The following is a 25,642-nucleotide window of genomic DNA, read 5'->3' as shown; positions in this document are numbered from 1 at the left end:
TTTGAGGAAAGAAAGATCACAATTGGAGTGGGGGCCAATAAAATTGAAAAAAACTTCTTAAATTAGCCAATAACTGGTACAATATATTAGTGTTTATACAAAACTCGCTCATTCAGGTAATGAAGTTATCCATCAACTAACAAAGAAAAGGCCTGTAACACTTTGTGTTCATCTTCAAAGATTTTCTGGAGAGAAATGCTAAATTTCTAAATTTGTTGTTTGTGATGAAAACAGCAAATACAAGTTCACATTGTGTGGGTAAAATGGGAACATTAGTAAGTGTTTTCCGTGTATTCTTGTCATATTAAAGTTATTGTATTTGTTTTAACTTTGAATTTAAACACAGGAAATAATACTGATTGTGTTGGAGTGTGTAATCGTGAAAAAGATCAACACACGTAATACGTGTTCAGTATTTATGTGCTGAATATTCACAAAACAATTGCTTGTCTATTCATGACTTATCTACATTTAATGTTACAATTGTATTTTAATATTTGATAAGCTAATTTTGTTTTCAAGACTGAAAAGTAATAGCAATTATTTGAGCTATTTTTTTCTCCTCTTTTCTAATGTCAATTTACGGTTTGAATTATCAAAATGGAATGATGTTTACCACGAGAGATCAGGATTATGACGAATGGGAGAATGCAAATTGTGCAAAACAATACTTTGGTGCGTGCACTGCATGGCGGTTAATGATTGTCTTTATGTATGCAACTTCAGCTTTGATTCACTCAAAGTTTACCTCTTGGTAGTCTTGGAAAGATAAACACGAAGCTCTGCAAACAACACTTGTGATGATACATCTTTCACTTTTCTAATAAATGATTGATTTTGATGGATGTAAAATGTAACCACAAATATTTGAAAAAAAAACCAAAGAACAAAATAGGGATGGTCTCTCTCTCTCTCTCTCTCTCTCTCTCTCTCTCTCTCTCTCTCTCTAATAAACTCCAGCTTCTTTTGAAGCTTATAATTAAATATATAACGTTTACGTTGCATGGATATAATTATAGATATTGATTTTAATTAAGAAGTATGATGCCTGAACATCCATTATTGTGTCATTTTACCCGTCGTTCTTTTTTTTAATTTGTTTAGCCCAAATGTTCATGGAATTCGTCGATTAGGGCACCAAAGAAAGAAAATAAATAAGGATTGTATGACCTATGCTAGTAACATAAATGTTCTGTCAACGACTGTATGTGTGGTAGATTTGAATACTAGTACAGTGTATTATTTTTAAAGCATTATTCAATCAATGCGGTATTTAATTGAAATATTTAAATCAATTATTTACAGTTATCTAATCTTAATGTAAGAGTCCTATCATTTGTAATTTTTTACTCTGTCAATGTAAACTCTATATTTAGAAGGATTACCCTTTTCCTGTATTCCTGTAATTATAATGGATAAAATTTGCCAGCTGGTACTTTATCGGTCATGTGACAAATTTAGAGGAGAATTTCTTTTGTTAAACCAGTTGTTCTTCTGAAGTCTACTTGTGTCTATTTGAATTTAACATTCTTTTAGGTCAGTTAATTTACATTTATTGATGCTAACTCATATCTATACACAGTTATAGAGTGATATTATTTAAAGAGTTAAGAAATGAAATCACTAAATATCCTAAAATGTTATAGTAAAATTTAGTCTGAAAATTGAGTACAAAGCATTGTAAGTGTATTATCATTTTCTAGAATTTAGATTATCAGATTATTTATACACAGTATTATTTTTACATCCTGAATATTTTTTCTAATCAACCTTTTCACCTCATGTGAGGTAAACATGGTTTAATCATTGTTTAAACGTGATTTAAGCTTGGTTCTTGTATAATTGTATATATAAATATATCATAGTATTAGTAGTATTATGACACTAATTAAAATACATATAATTTAAATATAAATTGATGTGGAAAATGTTTGACATGATAACATACAGTTCTATTTATTCGGATGTGCTTATAATTGATTATTTATTTAATAAGCATATATTTAAAATACAGGCACAACTATTTTTGGGTCTAGTTATTTTCATTTTTTTCAAAAACTTTATGTATGTAAGATTTATTTTTCCTAACTCCTTACTTTATTATAGGATTTACCTATAACTTAACATAATATTATTTTATATACATACTATATAAAGAAGTAAACTTAATGAACAGACCCGACATCCCGGGTTACATATTGAAAGTTTAATGAGCTTCGTTTAATGTTTCACAGTATGTTAATCAATTTTCTATCACATGGTATGAATATTTTATCATAATATATTGCATTACGGCATTGTTTAATATCACATTAAATGATATGAAGATGAATACTGCGTATCACAAAATTAACTGTGTGAGGTTGGACCAGGATTTTTTAGCATCCTTGATAATCGAGTCGGGCTCTGTTTCTGAGGCTGACCTTATGTTGCTTATCAATAGTGAAATGTAACATGAGAAAGATAATTGGATAGGACAAATATTTTCTTCCAATATATAAATTTTAGCCAGTTCTAGAATCCGAATAACTAAGACCAAAGTCTGTATCTGAACCGACAACATTAATAAATAAAAACTTCAATATTTAAATTAACCCTGCATGTCTAAATGGGTTATCACCAGAATTGTCTTTGATATGTAACCAGCTTAACGAAGCCACTTTAATTCCTGAAAAAATAACCCTTACTAGCATGAAGCATCAAGATAATCGAAATTAAGTTTCTTATCTGAAGTCTGCTTTGCACTTTAGGTACATACTAAATGTAGTAGTTAAATCAATAAGTGAATAAATTAGGACCAGTATATATTTAACTAGCTAGGTACATGACCCGCAACATTTTTTTTAACCTGCTACAAATTAAAACCCCCTTCATCGCTTAAACCACTCAAGGCCTGTCATTACTGTTTAGGACGATGTTGATTGTATTTGATTATTTTAACATTTGTTGAAGAAATTGTCTACGGAGTTTTCCAGTTTTTCCCCAATTATGACAAAGAGCACACATCGGATGTGACCGGTCTGCTCACTCCTCCATGGCACCTGATCTTACCTCTATCTTTTTAGAGGTCCGTGTTGCTCTGCGTTGAATTTGTATTTCGTTTTATAAATTTTTGAGATGGTTGACAGTTTGTTATCGTCATTTTTTCTTCTTCATAAAACCCAGAGTTTGTTCTGCAATGATACACATTGTACATGTAGCATGATTTACACACCAATATACATGCAAATGTAAATAAAAAATAAATTAAAAAAATAAATATTTATTACAAAAAATGTAGGTATCTCATACAAAAGCTTAAGGTGGCAGACGATCAATAATGACTGTTTATACGGATTGAGATCATGTTATCTATATCGGGTTTCATTTTAACGCGTTTTGAATCATATTACCCACCATATATACATCACGTGTTTTGTTTACTAGTTCTTTTCATCAGAGAAAAAGACAAGTATCAGTATTTGTAAGGTAATTTTGTTCACATTATGGAGATACTGGTATTTTGTGTAGCTCTCTTCGTTTCGTGTTTTGGATATCAAGAAAATCCAAATATCCCAGGTAATCTTAAAAAATTTTGATACTAGTATATTACACATGTACATTCATTTGATTAAAAATAAAATGAACGATATACAATTTTATGATAAACCCATCATTTTTACAAACTAGACCCGGCCTCGTTAAATACCGTCTTTAGCGCGTTTTAAAAGAGTTTGTTTAAAAAAGCTTTGTTGTATAATGAAACGTCACACAATTGATTTTCAAATAATAGCTTTTGTTATTTAAACTTTGAAATCGACAATGGTTTATAATAATTTTATCAATGTAACATTACCTTGATCCAAAGAACCGGATCAAGGCGGGTCATCAGATCAAACGACGTTCCGCGTCTCGTTTGATCTGATGATCCGCGCCTGACAATTCGACGTGATCCGACCCTTTGGATCAAGATACCGTTTATATATATATATATATATATATATATATATATATATATATATATATATATCTATATCTATATATATATATATATATATATATATATATATATATATATATATATATATATATCACCATTTTATTATAAATCATAGCAATAAGACATGCATTATGTTATATGTTATAAGCTCGTTGTAAATATCAGCATTGCTTCGTTTTAGACTTGATAGAGCATTTTTTAAGAAACAAAGAAACATCATGGAGACTGACCAAAACCCAAATTAAATCATCGGAAAAGTCAATCAAGTCCATCAAAATCGAAGTTTTGTCTACATATGTTCTAAGTGGGACCGATGATAGTAAGTATACATACTTTTTTCATCAGATAAGAAAATAAGAGAACAAAAGAGTGCTATTTTACATTCGCCCCTATCGGCCCAAAGACCTAAGTTGGCCTTATTGCATTCAATATACAATATAAAATATTACATATTGAATAATTTTTTTTCACAGTCAATGTACGCATTATATCAGATATGCATTAATCTAAATGAATATTACAAATATCGGTTTGTAGAACAAAAACACGTGAACTGCTTAGAGATTTTGCGGAACGATCCTAGCGTGAAAAATCAAGATGGAGTGTATTCCATTTATCCGGACCATACTCACGCAAAGCGGGTTTACTGTGATATGACAACTGACGGCGGAGGATGGACCGTATGTATTTCCGGGTTTTTAGTTTTGTTTGCAAACGGTGCTTCTTATGTAACGCAGACTAAACCAATGCTCTTTTGCTATTATATACATGTATTTTGAAAACAAGTTCCATAACTTATTTCTACAATCTACGTACTCATATCATTATCTCATATCTCTTTTCCTTTTGGACGAGTGCATAACTACATGCATATGGTGATAATAAATACATTTCAGTTATTTCATTCCTTTACAGGTTATACAAAAACGGGTCGATGGTTCAACAGGATTTTACAAAACGTGGAAAGAATACAGAGAAGGGTTTGGAAACGCGTCCCGCAATTACTGGATCGGTAACACCATAGATCCAATATGTATTGTTTACAAAATATGGATTGTTACAATTGTTGGAGGAAATTCCTTAAAAATGAAGTTATATAGGACTCTTTATTCACTTTCTTTTCCCAATCTTTTTCAGAGCAAGTTTTTATAACAATTTAAACACAATGTATCATTTATAAAAATCTGTGTTAACATAGGTAATGATGTCATTCATCTACTAACAAAAGACCGTCCAGCAACACTGCGTGTTGATCTTCAAAGATTTTCTGGGGAGAAAGGTCATGCAGAATATTCCAAATTCGCTGTTGGGGATGAAAACAGCAAATACAAGTTGACAGTGTCTGGGTATAGTGGGAACATAGGTGTGTGTTTGATTTTATAACTTACATGTTATTTTGACCATTTATATCGTAAAAACAAGATGTACAAATGACCAATATTTGACGAACTGCAAAAAAAATGGTAGATGAACACTGTAACATTTTCTTTTTGTAAATTTTTTTTTTGGAATTCTTCTTATTATAAAAACGATATCCAAGTCATCAATATCATAAATAATTAAATTCATTACTTTGCAAGACCATAGACTTAAGCAGAACTCAAATCATTAAAATACAAAACAAGAAGTGAAAGATAAAAACAGATAAATACATTATACAAGGGTTGATCCGAATGCAATATCACACAATGTACCGTGCTTCTCATGGGCGCTGTATTGTATAAAATAATAAAATCATCATTGTACAGTTTGCTCCTACATTCACAATTTAAAACCCAACACTAATACAATCAAACATTATTTCATGAGTATACTAATCTTGTCTTCCTATTGTTAGGTGACAGGTTCAGTTACCATAATCAGATGATGTTTTCCACAAAGAATCATGATAATGACGCATACGGGGGTAGCTGTCCACAACTCTATCATGGTGGATGGTGGTATAACAATTGTCATTATACGAATTTGAATGGCCTGTATGCACCTTCAGCTTTGAATGAATCGAAGTACATCGGTTGGAGATACTTTAGAGGAAAACATGAAGCTTTGAAAACTACACAGATGATGATACGGCCATGATTCCTGCTGTGTGAAATTTAAATGATTACGAGTTCCTGAAAATAAGAATATATTTCATATTATAAATGATCTTTTTTTCCGAGTCACCTGTATATAAAATATAGAATAATAAAAATTCAATAGATTGGGTGTCTGTTCTTACTTTAGTATCGATAGCACCACATCCAATGATCCACAAATACCAGCATTCAGTATTTTTTTTTTGGTTCATATAGAAGTAACGATTAAAAATAACAATGTTATGGTTTTATAGATTTTGGATCAATAGCATAAGATACACCTTCTTGGGTCGTGACGTTTATATACTGTTTTGGTTAACAATTGGTTGAATCTGGGGAACTTACCATGTTTTGTTCTAAAGGAAGATAAATAATATTCCTAATTTCAGTGAGGAACGTTTATTATATCAATTCTTATCTTTACTAAAATAGGTCTTTTTTGTGATCATATTTCTTTCATTTGTGTCCAAATGAAGAAATTGCAGTCCCTAGGTCCTAGTTAGTGTAAATTAATAATAACTCTACATTTAATCATGATAAAAGACGAAAATTTACTTTAGCCATCAAGTAAGATGAGCGAAAACCATGTCAAAAATGGAGTGAGCCCACGACATGTACGTGTATTAAGTTTATATTTTAGCTTATTAGAGTTGCCTTTTTACATTGTGCTTCAAAAAGAAACTATTAACTAGAGCCGAACTCGTTGCAAGCAACGAGGAAGTCTTCCGTTACAGGTTCAAGTCAAGAAAGGATTGTCAATCAGTCTTAATAAAACCATCACCTTTCTCCTTACACTTGTCAGGGTCTGACATAAATTGATAGGGGGTCATTTTCACACTACCTTATCTTTGGACTAATCAGGGCTTTAGAAAATCAATTTGAACTTTTAAGATCAATTTTATGTAAGAATCAATGATTTATTAAAGGGTCTGGCCACGCATAGTCACCAATTTTCCTTATATTTCATACATGGACACACCTAGGTGTAAAACGCAAAAAACCTAAAAGTTGGTTGCTGGGGGTAACCGTTGCCATGGTAACCGAGGCTAAAGATGGGAAAATAGCAAAACTTACCTTCTTTGATGCCATATATGAAGGTTTTGCCCACTAATGTAAACTATCAAAGACATAAAACAGCCTTTGTCCTATTTTCAATTATTTAATTATATAAGAAAATTGATGGAGAAACTAATAATTTTAAAATGTTGCCATGGAAACCGTTACAAATTTTTGAAATCAGTTTTCTGCGGTTTTTTAATAAGCCCAAATGGGAAACTGTTAAATTTTTACATCCATATCAATGTCCATGCAATATATATTTTATCATGAAAATTGACATCCGCTGCTATGGCAACAAGGCCAAAAATTAAGAAAACAATGAGAAATTGAAAATTATTTTGATATGCTTTCATTCCTGATTTTAGAATTGATTTGCAATTGTTTTAGTTGGAACTTGTAAAAATATATCTAAATTTTCATTATACACCACAAAAACCTTTGTTTTGCAACAGAGAAGTGTTGTTGCTATGGAAAATTAAGTTGCGTAAAAAATCACACAGAAATTACTTTTTTAAAAGTCCATAGTAACGGCAGTTATTTTTAGAAAATTTCAGATTTTTTTCAAGTCTCATTAAAGATAACGACATAATTTAGTTTTTCTCACCATTTGATTTTTTATATTTATTCATTATATAATATAATGAATAATATCTATTTAAAAATGCCTAAAAAATATTATAATTTTCCTTATTTTTAAGCTTGTTACCATAGCAACGGTTCTCAATTTTCATATTGAAATTTTTAATTGCACAATCATAATAATGTTTACCAAAAAATCCAAGATTTGCACTTTTTATTCAAATTAGATGAAGAAAACAGATTTTAAAATTTATGTTTAGTAACCATGGAAACGCTATAAAAATATGAGTTTCTCCATGAATTTTTTTCTTTCTTTTGAAAAATGACAACTATTTTAGTAATATATTCTACCCTGGAAAGCCCAAATTCTGCACATTACTTACAATATGTTCTCAAATAAGCATTAAAATAACAGTTTTACATCTTTACCCTCGGTTACCATGGCAACGGGACCACATAGCAACAAACAAATTGTGATAGGCTTTTTTTACTCACCAACGTCTATCAAATTGTCAAGTATGAAGAAAATCCGTGACTATGCGTGGCCACCGAATTTTGATTCTTACATAGAATTGATCTTAAAAATTAGTTTATGTCTATTTTCTATGTACTTAATAAATGTAACCTCCAGATTACAGAATATTTAAGAGTTAGACATCTTGTAAAGCAGATGAAAGCATGTCTGTGATAAGTTGGGGATATATTAAAACAACAAAAGTATTGACTGTAACTTTAAAACACTATTACGCACATGGAGCTGTTCCCTATAAGCAAAATGAAAACGGGTATGCATGTCTTCATGTGAAGCTTTATAACTCTCATATTACGAAATATCAAAACAATACTATATTACAATTGGATTGATAAAATAATAAAGAGCAACTTTTCCAGCGACATCAATATCGTAGCATGTATCGTTTTTAAGTTATACAGCAAAGTCTTTCCGGGCGCCTAAATCCCTTATTTAAGGGACCAGCCCCTTTATTTTGGTCTCACATGAAAGCCCTTTCATTTATGCACAACTTTTGTTCTATATGCATTTAGAAAATATTTCAAACTAAAAAAAATACGAAGCAAAAACATGAGTAAAAATTAGCATTTTTTTAGAACATAAATATCGATTATATAATTCAAGCGAAAAATTCGAAAAATCTAAAATACAAACATCAGAAGACAACATTCAAAGTGTCAATTTTAAAGATTTCTAACTTTAGATTAATTGCTACGGACCATTTCAGAGCCTTTGTACGAAAACGAATGCCCCTAACAATTTTAAAAAGGAGAATAACTCGAACCCGGAAGTTACGATTTCTCATCGTTTTGTTTCTTAGAAATTAAATCTTATTTACAATACACCCTGAAAATTTTAATGAAATCGGGTGACAAACAAAAAAGTTATTGAGGTTTGAAAAACGTCTAAATATTTTCAGAAAGGCATAGGAACATCCATCTCCTACACTAATTTGAAGAAAATAATATTACAATCTTCCTTTAACAGAAAAGGCAATAAGATATATATTCTTACATATTAATTTATCATTTACAAATATTGACACATATAAATTCAAATTCGTCAGTAAAAAACATCTTCTTTATTAATATATGGATCTAAAGATTATCTTTGAAAGGGGTTGATCTATCTGGTTTAGAATCATGCTCTAAAAGGTTTCTTCTAATTTGGTCTCTCCTATTGGAATTGCTCCTTCCCTCCGACCGTCTCGATATCACTAAATACATGCTGGCATTGAGTTGATAATCCATAAATTGAAGTCTGGCAGAGTGATGTTTTATGCTTAGTTATGAACACCTTGATACATGAATTATTCACATGCATTCTTTTACTACTTGAAAATACTTTAAAAGCACTTTTATGTCTATTGTCGAAATAGATTTTACCCTCAGCAATATTTCAAAATAACAACCAAGACCTTGAGCACTGAAGTAACCCAGGAAAATAACATTAAAAAAATGTTTTGTGAAACTAGCCGAATTTTTCTGTGGATAAGCATGCATTATCAGCAATATCTTCATATAATCACAACTAAACAAAGAAAGTTCCAATTACCACATCAGTATCCACATTTCAATCATCTCATTACATTATTTAGATATTATTCAAAATAAAACACAAACATGTGCGAAGGTTAAAAACATTATTTATAACTGAAAATTAGGTGACGGTGCAGATTTCAAAATCCAGAGAAATGCGCTGTCCCTGCAAGTCAGCCCCCATACACTGTGTAGAAGAAGTACCCATTTGTCTTGTCTGCGACAATAAACGCATCTGGAAGGGAAAAAAAATAAAAATATTGCTATTCATTAGAGCATTTACATCAACCAGCTATTTTTGAATAATTCATAAATAATATTATTTATGTGAAATACTTTAAAAAGAGTTCAATCAGAAAATACATGATCTTTTTTAAAGGAAAGATAAACTACGCAATAATTTGTAAGAAAATGTTATGTTTGGTATTGGAGAAAGAATATAATAATATGATAACCATATTCATTGGCTAACTTATTGTATTAAATATTGCAAATACTGTTTGAATATGCCATCAGTTTGTGTATAGAAACAATACATCAACATCCCAAATACCGAATATGACTTAAATTGGGCCAGTGGTTTTGGAGAAGATGAAAATATGAAAAGTTTACGATGACACCAACGATAGATAACGAACATATTTGATTAAAAAAAAATCACATGGGTCATCGATTCGGATGAGCTAAAAATTACTTACTAACGAGCAACATATCATTATTTTATTGATGACAAAGCTTGTTTTCTTATCTGCAACCAGTGTTTAGCTGGTTTCCAGCTTGCAGTAATAAAAATTACCAGCTCCATACACATCTTTTTCTGATGTTGTCATCAGCTCGTATCCCAGAATCTTCATGTTAATGTTCCTGATATACAAAAACAACGGTGTTTTTTTTTTATCAAATAGCAATTATAACTAACAGAGTATACACATGTACTAGTGATATAAGCAAATCTTAATTATTTATACTTTTCCTTGAAATAATTTTAAAACATTTTACATTACAACGATTGAAGCAAACACCAGTTCAATGTAGATTTTGATGAGAAATAAATGGCAAAATAAATGTCAAACTCAGAAACTCAAAACTCATATAATAAAGAGAAGTGGTTCATGAGTCACATTACCTGTCTACACAAGGAAAGCACAACCATAATTAAAGTTTATCAATTTCCAAAGTTCCAATCTATTTCACAATCGTTAACAAATTGATCGAAAAAAGATAACAAGCGAAGCATTCTATTTTTGAACATTTATTTTTGAAATTAAAAACGGTATTATAGGTATGTATGTTGTGATCTACATTATAACTCTAGTCTTATCTCTTCGTTTTCTACTTAAATTCTTAAGAAACGTCATTACCATTAAATTCAGTAAATTACAGTAAAAGCCCTCCCTACTCTGAAGAATGCCTATAGTTGGAACCAAATGTATTTTAGACACATAGAGCTTAGTAAATTGAACCAGTCGCTCACAGAAAATCATCGTAAAACATGTATAGCTTAGAAAATATTAGTATAGAATATTATGAATACAACAAAGAATGTTACACCTGTCAGCATTGTAACATATCTATTTCTTCAAAATACATTGCATATTTCATTTTTCTATAGCTGAATTTCCTATGAACTGGTTAGAAATGGTCCTGTATTTGGGAACACCCCTTTTGCACTGACCAAAAAATCACAGCCATACATCTTTTTATTGGTCAACTCGAAGTAAATAGGCCAGGAACCTGTCAGACAAAAGCATGGTGAAAGAAATATCTAAATCCAGTGATAGATATTAATGTACCAATGATGAATTTCATATTCAGATCTTCATCCATACAGCGACTTTTATAAAAGAAGACCTGAATATTACATAACATTCTTTTGTAATATACTGATAATGTATCTTAAATAACTTGACATACATTCCCAAAAATGCGGATATCAAATTCACATGTTTTTGACATCTATTTATGTATAGCATTTTTTTTACAAGTACTCTTAAATAGTTTTGTATGCCTTCAAGTTGACATAAATTATATAAAATGTTGAAATCGTAAGCTTTAATATTTATTACAGGAATAAGGAATCATTCTTTGGATATTATGAGGCGATAATTTTGGTGGCAGCGTGGTTAAATCAAATCAAGCCCCAATAGCTCTATGATAGATTTGACTACGCTCCGACCGAAATTATCACCTCATAATATCCAAAGAATGATTACTTAATACTTATGTTTAGATTATTTTTCGCAATGGTACGATTGAATATTAGAATATTGAGCTATTTATGTGATTTCCATATCTCTGAGTTATGCATCCCCGCTTGCGCCCGAACGATACTTCATTTTAATTTTATTGGACTATATTTACATTCTACTGTGTTTTCCCATTAAATTCTGTGATGTTTAAATGCCTCTAAATGCAACACCTATTCACTGCGTATGAATTTACAAGTAATTTACATAAGTAGTTCTCAAACAGTGATTTCTATGTTATCTGTTAAAAAATGTATTTCATAAATGTTGTCAAAACACCATGTTTTATAATTATTCAACAAAACATTTGACTTTATTGTTAAAACCAAAATTTCAATAGTTACTTTTCATGGATTATATTTTCAAGCTCGTCGATCTCATCTCAACAGTCTCTGTAATAACCAGTTTAAACCGGTTTTACAAATCAGCTGTTCTTGCTGTTACTAATTTACTCCTTCCGTGATATGCACTTTATATCGATTTATTTAAGTAAACAATTGATTTCTTCAGTAGGGGAATGTAAATATAAGCATTAAATGATTTATTTTTGACGTCGTCGTGTCAATAACTGCCGTCAGATGAGCAGACAAATTATCATAACGCGCTAACGCGCGTTATTCAATTTGTCTGCTCACCTGACGGCAGTTATTGACACGACGACGTCAAAATAAATCATTCAATGCTATAATAAATACAATATTGATTCGTAGTTTTACTACAGACAAGAACACTGGAAAATGTAAATGTCTATGTATAACATTGTTTCCTTGACCTTGATCTGGTTTTCCGGACACGTCACAGCAACATTGGCCTTACTTCTGCTGGGTGTGTATGGTCCGGACCTCCAAACATTTCTCTAGGGTCACACAGTGAGAGATTTGTCCATTCAGGTAAAATATATACATTATATTAACATTTATCAATTTCATCTTTTATAAACTACTGATTGTCCGACTCCTTTTATCTAGCATTTGCACAGATTGGAAAATAAATTGTTTCTGACTTTTTAGTACTTATTTTTAGAAATACCTAGCATGTAAATGTATATACATGTATTTTATTTAATTGATAAAAAAAAATATAATAAAATGACACTTCTACCATATATAATGAAAACACATCTTGAATTTTCTTTAAAATCAACCATAAATAGATTTATTTGATTGACACTAGAGCTACTAATACTTACTAAAATGAAACTTATCCAACACAGCCAATCATCCTGAATTTATTTTGGAGAGAGAGAGAGAGAGAGAGAGAGAGAGAGAGAGAGAGAGAGAGAGAGAGAGACGTTTTCAACAATCAAGGATTATATACACCACAACCCCTTAATCTTATAGAGTTAATTAAGGGACAGTATATACTTGAGTCGCTTTGATTGTCTCTTTCTTCTTGTTGAGCTCGGCTATAAAGAATTCCCCAGCCCCAGGGTTCACAAAGGTACTGCTGATTGACTTGTCCTTAATGTCCCAGACTACTTTACATCTTTCTATTTCAAACCTAAATCCAAACAAATAAATAGTTCATCAGTACATATAAAAATATATTTATAAAATTTTGAGACTATCACGTCACGTAAAATTTTGAGACTATCACATGTCTTACAATGTAATAATGCTATTCATCAAATAAAAGAACAGTCTCCAAAAACTCGGTGTTCATCTTCAAAGACTTTATGGAGAAAAAGGCCATGCAGAATATTTAAAATTTGCTGTAGCTTTCTGGAAATTAACTACCTTGAGTGTAAACGATTTCATACGCAAAAAAGTTCAATTATTATTATAGTCTGTCCCAAGATATTTATGCAGCATATTTGGACGATTTTTAATAAAAATACACTTACCTGTGAAAGAAGTGCAATCGAAATAGTTGAAAGGGATATTTTCCAAGATAATTTCATTCACACATTATCATCTTTCACTCGGAAAAATTCACAGGAACGAAAACAGATTCCTTACAGAGATTTATAATGGGGAATGTTTACATCTTTTCTCCATTCGGAATACACTCGGAATACATCGCGCAATATTTCAACGTTATCATCCGGGCTTGCTGCAATACAAAATCTCCGTAGACATCACATTTTTAGCATTGTATTGAAACCTGATAAGCTAACAGGGGCGTTTTGACTGAGAAATCTTGGAAATTTTTCATACTTTTGAATGAACACCGTTTGAATCCTGAGGTATTTATAAATATCAAGCAATTAAGCCAAATGTGAATCCAAAATATCTTGGGGCAGAGTATAATCATATTTATACTCAAAATTAATTGCTTGTTTATTCATAATACCTACAGTGTTATCCAAAATATCTGATGTTTTGAATGCCCATTACATTTTCAAGGAACCAATTTAAATTTAGTGAAACATACCGTATAAATATACAAGGAATACAGATTTATATTATGTAGGTTAAGTGCAGTTTGTATGCTTTACGCAGCAGAGATGGGAAATTAAATATTAGCATCAAAATAGCAGAATTATGTCCTTTGGTTTACTAGACGTTTTTCGTTTTGCTGGTATAAAGAATATAGTTTTCATAACAATTTCCTATCGCATGCACCCTGTTTTACACTTCTGTTTGGTAAATTCCTTTCCACATTTCATTCATTTAGCAGCTCTAATATTTAAGATTTTAAGGATTTTTGTAATAACTTGATCATTTAATAACATCAAATAAAAGACTCCGCACCCCAGGTTTACACTGAGTATCACAGCAGTAACTCATCATCCGGGCTCAGCTCTAAAGGAAATGAAACTAAATTCCTCAATTTTGTTTCAAACCATACAACCATTCTTGCTGTGTTTAGGATACATTTTTCATGCTTTAATCCTACTATTATTCACAATACTGTTATTTTGGTTATCATTGAATAAACTTCTTGCTAACATATTCAGCAGATTCAGATGATCAGTTCAAAAACTTGGACAAAACAGAGATCTTGATTTTCCTTGAATGTTGTCGATAGTTGTCCTGAGTTCTTTTTTCACTAATAAAAAGAGCCTGTATGGTGCGATCTTTGATTCTTTACTACCATACTACTCTAGAAAGTTTTTATATGTCTGCAAAATCCAGTTCATCATAGAACAGATTACAATTCCAAGTGAACTAGTCTCAAAGTACAGTAGCTCGATTTTGTAGCCATATGGTAAAGATGGACTACTATGAAAAACCCTACACCAATTTTATGACATCTTATCTTCTTTTTCAGGAGATTTTTTCCGTACATTACAAATTCTATAAAATTTAAGTCACTGGAGATTAGAATGATACCTTATTTAAAAGTTTACCTCATCGGATAAGAGTTTTATAAAGTTTTTAAATAGTATCAGAATTTATGGATCACCCTTTATTTGTTCAATGTTACAATTATAATGATAGAAATCATTGATATTCGTTTCCAAACTTGAAGGTGTGAGTTTTGTTTTATAAAAAACTATTTAAAAAAAACAAAAGATTTTCTTTACAACTTTTCAGCATTGTCCGTCGTTCGCATTTAACAATTTTACATTTTTACCTTTCTCTTGAAACCTATGAAGCCAATAGTTAACAGTTTGGGTTTGAAGTATCTCTAGGATAAGAGAAATATAAATTGTGAAATGTATTACCTTACCATATCGAGGGTCTTATGAGCGAATATGCAAAAAAAATATGCAAAAATACACCGAATTTTCAAAACTATTTTTTGCAACACGTTTGAAAAAAAAAACTAAGCAATTCAATAAATGGTAATGATGTCCATAAAGCTCTCAAACTAAAGTGTGAAATGTATGGCCCATTTAATCTCCGTCTTAAAGTTTTAAAAATATTTCCTAACCAATCATTCAAATTTTAAAATGTAATTTGTTTATTGCCTGATAAACATATGTACCATATATAAAAGAAAAGTACATTTTTACTTTTACTGTATAGTTTTCAAAAAAATACAAATACAAACTTTTTGCTACACATAAATGTACAGAAAATACTTTATCTGAAAAGTGTAAAAAAAAAATACTTCAAATAAAAGTTGCACTTAATGCATTTACATAGTTTAAAATGTCCTTGGAATAGATTTTTCCTATTCTTATTTTGATCTACTTCATTTTCTACTACGACCCTTTGACGGCGTTTAAATAAACAAACCATTGTATTTTATCTTTTTAAAAATTCCATTTTTTAAAAGAAAATTATTTTTATAGTTTCGTCTTTTATTTACTGAATTAGTTTGATCAATAAATAGGTTATTCTTTTTACAACAATGCAAAATAAAAATGATATACGGTAAGACATACTATCATGTTGAAAAATAATTCGCTAAAAAGCGCGTAAGTCCTGCCACTGATGCATAGGACGACGTTGTTTATCAGATTGTGCTGAAGAAATGTAACTAAAAGTTCTGCATTAATATATCAAGACTTACACATTTTGATACATGCATGCAAATATAGATATACAGATGAATAAATAAGTAAATAAATAATTTAATTATTTTAAATTAAAAACAAAAAATAAATAAATAAAACCTAAGTATATTTAAACTGAAAGTAGAAAACAATCAATTATTAAACCAGAGATCATGCTATCTAGATCAAGTTTCATTTTAACGCGTTTTGAATCATATTACCCACCATATATACAACACGTGTTTTGTTCACTAGTTCTTTTCATTAGAGAAAAATAAATCGCATCAAGTATCAGTATTTGTAAGGTAATTTTGTTCACACTATGGAGATACTGGTCTTTTGTGTAGCTCTATTCGTTTCGTGTTTTGGATATCAGGAAAATCCAAATATCCCTGGTAATTTTAAACAATTATGATATTTTACAGTCACAATTAATATACAATTAATCATTTTATTATAAATAATTAGGGATGGCATTCTCTGACCGGTTAACTGATTAATCGGTCTAAACAACGATAACCGATTACATGATAACCGATTACAAGATAACCGATTACAGTAATCGGTTAGTCGTATCAAATAAAAATAATGTATATCTAAATGCAATTTCAAAATAAATTCTACCTCTTTTTCGTCTTTCGAGACAGTTATATAATCAAGTTAAATCGGAGACCGATTAGGTCCCAGGGCTAAGCTTTTGTAGGAATATTGGGCAGCTGGTGTTAGATTATCATGACTGTTAGAACAACATGTCATCGCCTTGTCTGTCCAGCATTTTATAAATCTTTATTAAATGATTCTAATAACACTGTTGAGGACCCTTCAATTATCATTATTGTATCGAGGGATATAATGTGTGTATTTTTTCTCTTTAATTCACGGCACCAATAGATTATGAAAAATGCAACAATTATTGTACAGCGAACACATACATATTACCAATGTCCGAATCGATAATTATTTCAAACGAAGATGTATAACTTGAAAAGACCACACTTTGTTTTAAGAAATCGAACTGTCTGCAAATTGTGGCCAGTGAAACTATTTCACGACTGTCTACTTTTTGTTTAATATTTCTATTTGAATAATTTTTATGTAATATAATTTTAATATTATATTTTAATTGAAACATAAACAGAATATTCAAGTCGTTCTTTCTGTGTCATTTATAACAATTTTTAAAAGAAATAAAAACATGTCAACAATTAAAGCGTTTATTGATACAAGAAACCTGTTAATCGGACGGAACGAATTGCAATTAACCGATTAGCAATTCTGCAATCGATTACCATCCCCATAAATAATATAAATAAGGCATTCATGTTGTTATATATTTTAAACTCGTTTTGGATACTAGAGGTGTTTCATTTTAGAATTGATAGAAAAATTCTTGAAAAACAAAGAACCATCATGGAGACTGACCAATACCCAAATTAAATCATCAGAAAAGTCAATCAAGTCCATCAAAATCCAAGTTTTGTCTACATATGTTTTAAGTGGAAGCGATAATAGTAAGTATACTATTTACATCAGATAAGAAATAAGAGAACTGAGGGTGCTACTTCACAATCGCCTCTATCAGCATAAAGAACTACGAAGTAGGCCCTATTGCGTTTAGTATGCAATGATTATTTTTGTGGGCATGGCAGAAAAAATACAGATAGATTGCATCATCAGCAATGATCGAAACAATTTTCTTTGTATCATGTGTACCATTTCAGTTGATTGGATGACAAAGTATCAACCTATTTCATCTTTTAATACATTTACCATACACCTTGAAAAATAGTATTATCCCCTTCTACGATAAGAACAAGTGCACTTAAGCTATAAAGAATGGGCCCAATGATCGAAACAATTTTATTTGTATCATTTGTACCATTTCAGTTGACTGGATGACAAAGTATCAACCTGTTTCAACTTTTAATACATTTACCATACACCTTGAAAAACAGTATTATCCCTTTCTACGATAAGAACAAGTGCACTTTAGCTATAGAGAATGGGCCCTTTTTTAGTGCCGTTTTTATGTAGAAAATACCAACAATTTTTTTTTCGGCACAGTTAAGCTCTGATGGATATTTCTGATTTATATGCACACTTAAATTTACCAAAATTAGCATACAGTTCAAAAAATTCAGGATTTTTAAATCCCAATAAATAATCTAAATCCGGAAAAATCGAACCGAACCTACTTGAATTGTGTCTATTTATATCAGAGGGAGGAGACATTTCAATCAGCATTATTCTGTTGGTGGATGGATTGGCGTGTTTGCTAAATTATTCTTAATGCATTATTTAACGTCTGAGAAAAAAAACCTCGAATAAAGCTTTGAAGATGCATATTTCCATAGTGATCAAACAAACATTCCTCCCCATACAAAGTTGATTTAAATGGTGTGAATGTTTTACAGTGAGCACATTTGACAAAAGCCTACCTGGATAGAGCCCACGTGATTGTTTGAAATAATTTATTCCATGCGTGGGTTCAAACATTGGTAACGCGGGTAATAGTTTTCGCTTGCAATAGTAAAAACTTTGAAATAGTAAAAACTTTGAAATTTTCATACGTTTTCCATTTTTTAGGTACCAGCCTAATGTAGTACAAACATCTTATTTTAACAGGAGTTTTCTAAATGCATATTTTGTCTTTTCCATTAGTATGTACACGGTTAGGCTGACAGTAAACAAAGGCTTTGAAATGAATGCTCGTCTTCGATTTACTATACAAAACCATGAATGTCGGCTGATCCTTACTATGTTGTAACGCTTCGTGCTTTTTATATACAGTAAATTCAGCGCTAAAACTTGCTGATTCTTGTGGATTAGATAGCAATAAGTGATGTTAGGTAAAAAAATTATGCTTAATTTGAATCTTCGTTTTTTTTTTTTCAATTTTTACCGGGGCCCATAAGTGCACTCGTCCTTTAAAATAATAAAGATTGAATAATTCTTTTTCACAGTCAATGTTTGCATTATATCAGATATGCATTAATCTAAATGAATATTACAAACATCGGTTTGTAGAACAAAAACATGTGGATTGCTCAGAGATTTTGCGGAACGACCCTAGTGTGAAAAACCAAGACGGAGTTTATACCATCTATCCGGACCATACTCACGCAAAGGTGGTTTACTGTGATATGACGACTGACGGCGGAGGATGGACTGTATGTACTTCCGGGTTTTTAGTTTTGTTTGCAAACTGTGCTTCTAATGTAACGCAGGCTAAACGAATGCTCTTTTGCTATTATATACCAGTTTTTGAAAACAAGTTAATATATAACATTTCTACCTTCTACTTACACATATCATTATTTCACATTTTCTTTCCTAACAGACGAGTGAATAACTACATGCATATCGGGATAACAATTAAATTTCAGAAGTAATTTCATTTCTTTATAGGTTATACAAAAACGGGTCGATGGTTCAACAGGATTTTACAAAACATGGAAAGAATTCAGAGAAGGATTTGGAAACGCGTCCCGCAATTACTGGATCGGTAATACCATAGATCCATTATGTATTGTTTACAAAATACGGATTGTAACAAATAATGGAAGAAATTCCTTAAAAATGAAGTTATATAGGACTCTTTATTCACTTTCTTTTCTCAATTATTTTCAGAGCAAGTTTTTATAACAATTTAATCACAATTTATCATTTATAAAAATCTGTGTTAACATAGGTAATGATATCATTCATCAACTAACAAAAGACGGTCCAGCAACACTCCGTGTTGATCTTCAAAGATTTTCTGGAGAGAAAGGTCATGCGGAATATTCCAAATTCGCTGTTGATGATGAAAACAGCAAATACAAGTTGACAGTGATAGTGGGAACATAGGTGTGTGTTCCATTGTGTAACTTATTTTATTTGGACCACTTATACCGTAGAATTAAGATGTACAAATCGTCAATATTTCGCAAACTGTGTAATGACAGATGTGACGTTTTCTTTGCAAAAGTTTCATATGTAATTCAGTTAGATACATAACAGCTAAATACATAACTTATCAACATCATATACTTTAATTCAGACATCAAATCATTTTAAAGTGAAACGTAGAAATTGATAATAATACAGATTACTACATTATACATTCACAATTAAAACCAACAATAACACAATTACACATTATTTTATTAATCTACTCATTTTGTCTTTCTCTTGTTAGGCGACATGTTAAGTGCCCATAATCAAATGATGTTTTCCACAAAGGGTCATGACAATGACAAACACGGGGATAGCTGTGCACAAATCTACCATGGTGGATGGTGGTATAATGCTTGCCATACATCAAATCTGCACGGCCTTTAAGCACCTTCAGCTTTGAATGATCCGAAGTACAACTGTTGGAGATACTTTGGAGCCAAATATGAAGCTTTGAAGACTACTCAAATGATGATACGGTCATGATTTCTGCTGTTTGAATATGAATACTAATTCTTGAACATAGAAAATAGTTCAAATCTTCAATAATGAATTAGAATATAGTTCATTTCATAAATGATGATTGTTCCTTTTTATTTTGAGTCACCTGTCTATGAGGAATGAAATAAAATTAAAATAAATTTGTATTTGTTCCTTATTTGGTACCTATAGAACAACATCAACTGTTTCCCAAATATCTGCATACAATTATTTTTCGATTTAATTAAGAGTAACATAATTTACTGGTAAGAGTAATTAAACATAACAATGTTATCACAGATTTGGGTTCAATGACATAAGGAAGACCCTCTTGGGTCGTGACGTATCTATGCAGTGACAGTTAAGAATTGGTTGAATCTTGGAACGTGGCATCCAGCCATTGAAATAGATAGAAACAGGGAACAACAGTCATTTCATGTGGTTCATAAGAAAGGGCGCTTTCCAATTTCGGTAACAGAGGATGGGGCGGGAGGTTGCGTATGTGATTTGTACTGGGATTGGCACTGAAAAAAGAATAGATTATAGACCCCAAAATTTTATCTTGAATTTAAGTTAATTAAAAAATACTTTAGAACAAACATAAAGACTTTTGATTGCAGGATTCAACGTCCTTAACAGTATTTTAAAGAGATTCATTGTAAACATTAAAAAAAACAACATACAAGTAACTCTTGTTCACGTTAGCAATGTTGCCATGGGCCCCTTGTTGAATTAGTATGATACGTTGCTTTTTTAAAACAAAGCAAAAAATGATACACGAAAAAAAAGTATAATGATTTATTACAGGAAAATCCCAGATATTTGTTGTAGAAATGTAACTGCATTTGTTTTTTAAATGAACTCTGAAATTCAAATAAACTTTGAGTTCTGCATAAGTGTACACAAAAACTACACATTATTATACATACAAGCAAAAATAATAAAATAGAATAAATAATTAGAAAATATATAAATTAAAGGTTGAAAACAATCGATATGAAACAATGAATGAACTTATTGATAATGGGGATCATGTTGATAATGGGGATCATGCAATCTATATCAGGTTTCATTTTAACGCGTTTTGAATAATATTATGCAACAATTTTGTACAACATGTGGTTGTTTTTCACTAATTCTCTTCCTAAGAGAAAGATTAAACAGCGAGTATCATCAGTACCGGTACATGAAAGCTGATTTTGTTCAAACTATGAAGATATTGGTACTTTGTGAGGCAGTGGCCCTTTTCGTTTGTTGTGTTGGATATCAGGAAAATCCAAATATTCCAGGTAATACCGAACAATTCTGATATAATACATTAGTTAGATATAAAAAATCACTCACTGATAAACAATACCTTGTTATATGATAAATTATATCAATAAGACATGACCTATGGTGTTGATATATGTTATAAACTCGTTACGCATATCATTAATTCTTTTGTTTAGACTTGATAAAAACATTCTTGAAAAACAAAGAAACATCATGGAGACGGACCAATACTCCCAAAATTAAGTCATCTGAAAAGTCTGTCAACTCCATTAAAATTGAAGTTTTGTCTACTTATGTGTTGAGTGGAAGCAAGGATAGTAAGTATACATACTCTGCAGACCAGATAAGAAAAAAAAGAGGGAATTGAATAACTATCCACACAATCAGCTCTTAAAAAGGCAATTGCATCCAGTACGCAATGATAATCTTTGTAGGCATTGCAGAATTCTATTAAATACATCTCGTCATCAGCAATGAAACTATTTAGGTTAAAAACTATTTACCTTAATTGGTGATACTCATTTTTACATACATTACAAAAATTCAATTATGATATCATATATCATGAAAAATAGGAACAACCGTTCAATTTGTTTACAATTGTAGAAAACCATTTCTTCCTCTTTGGAGTCAATGTTCATTAGTGTGACTGATAATCACTGACACTGATTTGTAGAACAGAAACGCGTGGACTGCTCAGACATTTTAAAAAATGACCCAAACAAGAGAAACCAGGACGGAGTTTACACCATTTATCCGGACCATACTCACGCAAAGAAGGTTTTCTGTGACATGACGACTAACGGCGGAGGATGGACAGTATGTATATTTCTTTTATCGCAAATTATGCGTCTTTTGTCACCTAGACTTAAGGTCAGACGACACGTTCCTCAAGCATCTTTTTAGTATCTCCTCGTTATAACGAGTTCCAAAAAAAAATTATTATTTTTATAATGTTTTTTAAAATTTATTTGTATATGGATATATGCCTAGATGGCCGAATGATTAGAGCCGTGGCCGCTCTCTGCCAAGTGCGTAGATTCTAGAGGTTGTGAGTTCAAAGCTCGGCCCAATATAGTGAATTTCGCTGTGCTGTACTATTTATTTATTTTTATATCAGCAATTCAAGTGTATTTTCAAGAAGATTGTATAGGAAATTGCATTCTCTAGTATTTTGCAGAAATGCCTGGTAAGGTATCCTAATTTTTTGCAAGAAAGCTTGTCAGGGTAGTAGTAAACCATATACAAATTCCTAGAAAATGTTATATAAAATTGAGAAACGTGTCGTCTGACCTTAATGAATGATATTCTGGCATTATAAGCATGTATTAAGAAAACAGGTTTCATCAACTTACTAGTATATTTAATGTGAACATTGTTTCAAAACATTTCCTTTCAAACGAATGCATGGCTACATGTATATGTTCATGAAGATCAAATTTCAGAAGTAATTTCATTTCTTCATAGGTTATACAAAAAAGGGTCGATGGTTCAACAGGATTTTACAAAACATGGAAAGAATACAGAGAAGGGTTTGGAAACGCCTCCCGCAATTACTGGATCGGTATAAACCATTGATTCAATCTTATTTGTTTTGTGGTGTTTGGAGCCATTCCTTTAACAGGCACGTAGCATCGTTTTTGAAAGTGGGGGGGCCAGACCCATCCAAAAAATCTTTACAAGCAAAAAAAATAAAAAATTAAAGTTTTCAAAAATCTTCAAAATCCTAATCCGGGGGGGGGGGGGGGGGGGTTATGAACTATACTTCCAAAAAAAATTTCTTCCGTACCAAAATTTTTTCGGGGGGGGGGGGGGGGGGGGAGAAAACTTCAATTTGACTCCTCATTTCCTTATTTTCACATCAATTTTTTACTTACTTCCAAAAAAGTGGGGGGGGGGGGGGCAACTCCATTAAAATTCATTTTTTTATATGTAAATTTTAAAAATCTGTTGCTGCGAGAAAAAGTGGGGGGGGGGGGGGGGGGTAGCCCCCCCCTGGCCCCCCCCCCCCCCCTGATGCTACGTGCCTGTTTAATACGTCGTGATAAATACTGTCTTTTCTCGATCTTTTCAGAGTAAAATTCCCTCAGTACTTGAAATATCTATGTGTAATCTGTGTTAACATAGGTAATGATATCATTCATCAACTAACAAAAGACAGTCCAGCAACACTTCGTGTTGATCTTCAAAGATTTTCTGGGGAGAAAGGTCATGCGGAATATTCCAAATTTGCTGTTGGGGATGAAAACAGCAAATACAAGTTAACAGTGTCTGGGTATAGTGGGAACATAGGTGTGTGCTTTTTTGTCACTTACAGTACCGATCAGACCCAACCTAACACCAACTTAACCATGTGTTTACTTTTAATTTGGTGTTTACTTTGGGTTTACTCTGGGTTTACTTTTTGAAAATTTGGGTCCACTCAGGGTTTACTTTGGGTTTACTTTTTGAAAATTTGGGTCCACTCAGGGTTTACTTTGGGTTTACTCGGGATTTACTTGGAAATTGCTTTTTTGGTCAACTGTACGCACTGAAGTGTGAAACAGACACGTAATTTATCTTACAATCCTACTGCCTGTAATTTCTGTCCCTTGTGTATTCGGAATACACAGTTAGTATCTGTTTTCAGGGGTGTACTTCTGATCGGGGTTTACTCTCTGTGTCCACTTTGGGTTTACTCTGGGTCCACTCTAGTAAGCCAGAAGTAAACACAGAGTAAACCCAGAGAGTAAACATAGGGTTTAGTTAGGGTTTACTTTCTGTTAGGTTGGGGGCTGATCGGTACTGTATGTTAATTGGAAATAAGAAATTTGGAAATAAATTTACATATCGCCAATAATTGTCGAACTGTCTAATTAATGACATATCAAACATTTCCTTCATAAAGGTTTTGTATGTAATTATACTTATATGAACGATATCCAAGTAATAATATTATACAGAATTTTAAGAATACATGACTTTGCAATATCATATACTTATACAAACCTCAAATCATTATACACTGTAACGCAAAACGTAGAAATTGATGATAAATACAGATAAATACATTATAAATTCACAATTAAAACCTAACTCTAATACAATCAAACACTTTTTCATTTAGCGGGTAATCTTGTCTTTCTATTGTTAGATGACAAGTTGAGTGGCCATAATCAAATGACGTTTTCCACAAAGGATCATGATAATGACGCATATGGGGGTAGCTGTGCACAACACTTCTATGGTGGGTGGTGGTATAGAAAGTGCCATGACGTAAATATAAATGGTCTGTATGCACCGTCAGCTTTGAATGACCCGAAGTACGCCAACTGGAGTTACTGGAGACATAGTTATGAAGCTTTGAAAACTACACAGATGATGATACGGCCTTGATTTCTGCTGTTCAAAATTTAAATGAATACACGTTTTTGAAAATAAGTACTAGTATATAGTTTTAAAAACGTATATAAGATTCCAAACAATACGATGTGAGTTTGTATCATTGCTAATATTAAAAATTAAATTGTTTATTTACGAATTTTGTTGTCATAGTCTTAGCAATAAGGACTTTTTCATGTTCTTTATATTATTA

The 25,642-nt window shown here is 31.4% G+C and overlaps 1 protein-coding gene, 1 long non-coding RNA gene and 1 pseudogene across 2 annotated transcripts; 2 read left to right on the top strand and 1 right to left on the bottom strand.

The window, feature by feature from the left end:
• The first annotated feature begins 3,436 nt into the window (after positions 1 to 3,436).
• Positions 3,437 to 6,156, top strand: LOC128182724 (ryncolin-1-like). Its single transcript, XM_052851454.1, has 6 exons — positions 3,437 to 3,558; positions 4,161 to 4,298; positions 4,517 to 4,659; positions 4,895 to 4,991; positions 5,178 to 5,342; positions 5,817 to 6,156. The coding sequence occupies exons 1-6, from the start codon at positions 3,486 to 3,488 to the stop codon at positions 6,056 to 6,058; spliced, it is 858 nt and encodes a 285-aa protein (XP_052707414.1). The 5' UTR covers positions 3,437 to 3,485; the 3' UTR covers positions 6,059 to 6,156.
• Positions 6,157 to 9,835: 3,679 nt separating this feature from the next.
• LOC128182733 (uncharacterized) lies at positions 9,836 to 10,610 on the bottom strand. The gene is made up of 2 exons (XR_008243459.1): positions 10,541 to 10,610; positions 9,836 to 9,979 (listed from the first exon to the last, which is right to left on the bottom strand). It is a non-coding gene; the product is annotated as an uncharacterized LOC128182733 (long non-coding RNA).
• Positions 10,611 to 16,626: 6,016 nt separating this feature from the next.
• On the top strand, positions 16,627 to 25,599 carry LOC128185507 (uncharacterized; annotated as a pseudogene).
• The last annotated feature ends 43 nt before the right edge of the window (positions 25,600 to 25,642 follow it).

This window comes from Crassostrea angulata, chromosome 5 (assembly GCF_025612915.1).
Source record: "Crassostrea angulata isolate pt1a10 chromosome 5, ASM2561291v2, whole genome shotgun sequence".
Taxonomy (NCBI): domain Eukaryota; kingdom Metazoa; phylum Mollusca; class Bivalvia; order Ostreida; family Ostreidae; genus Magallana; species Magallana angulata.
Note: the sequence above shows the minus strand (reverse complement) of the source record. Positions and strands in the feature narration are given on the sequence as shown.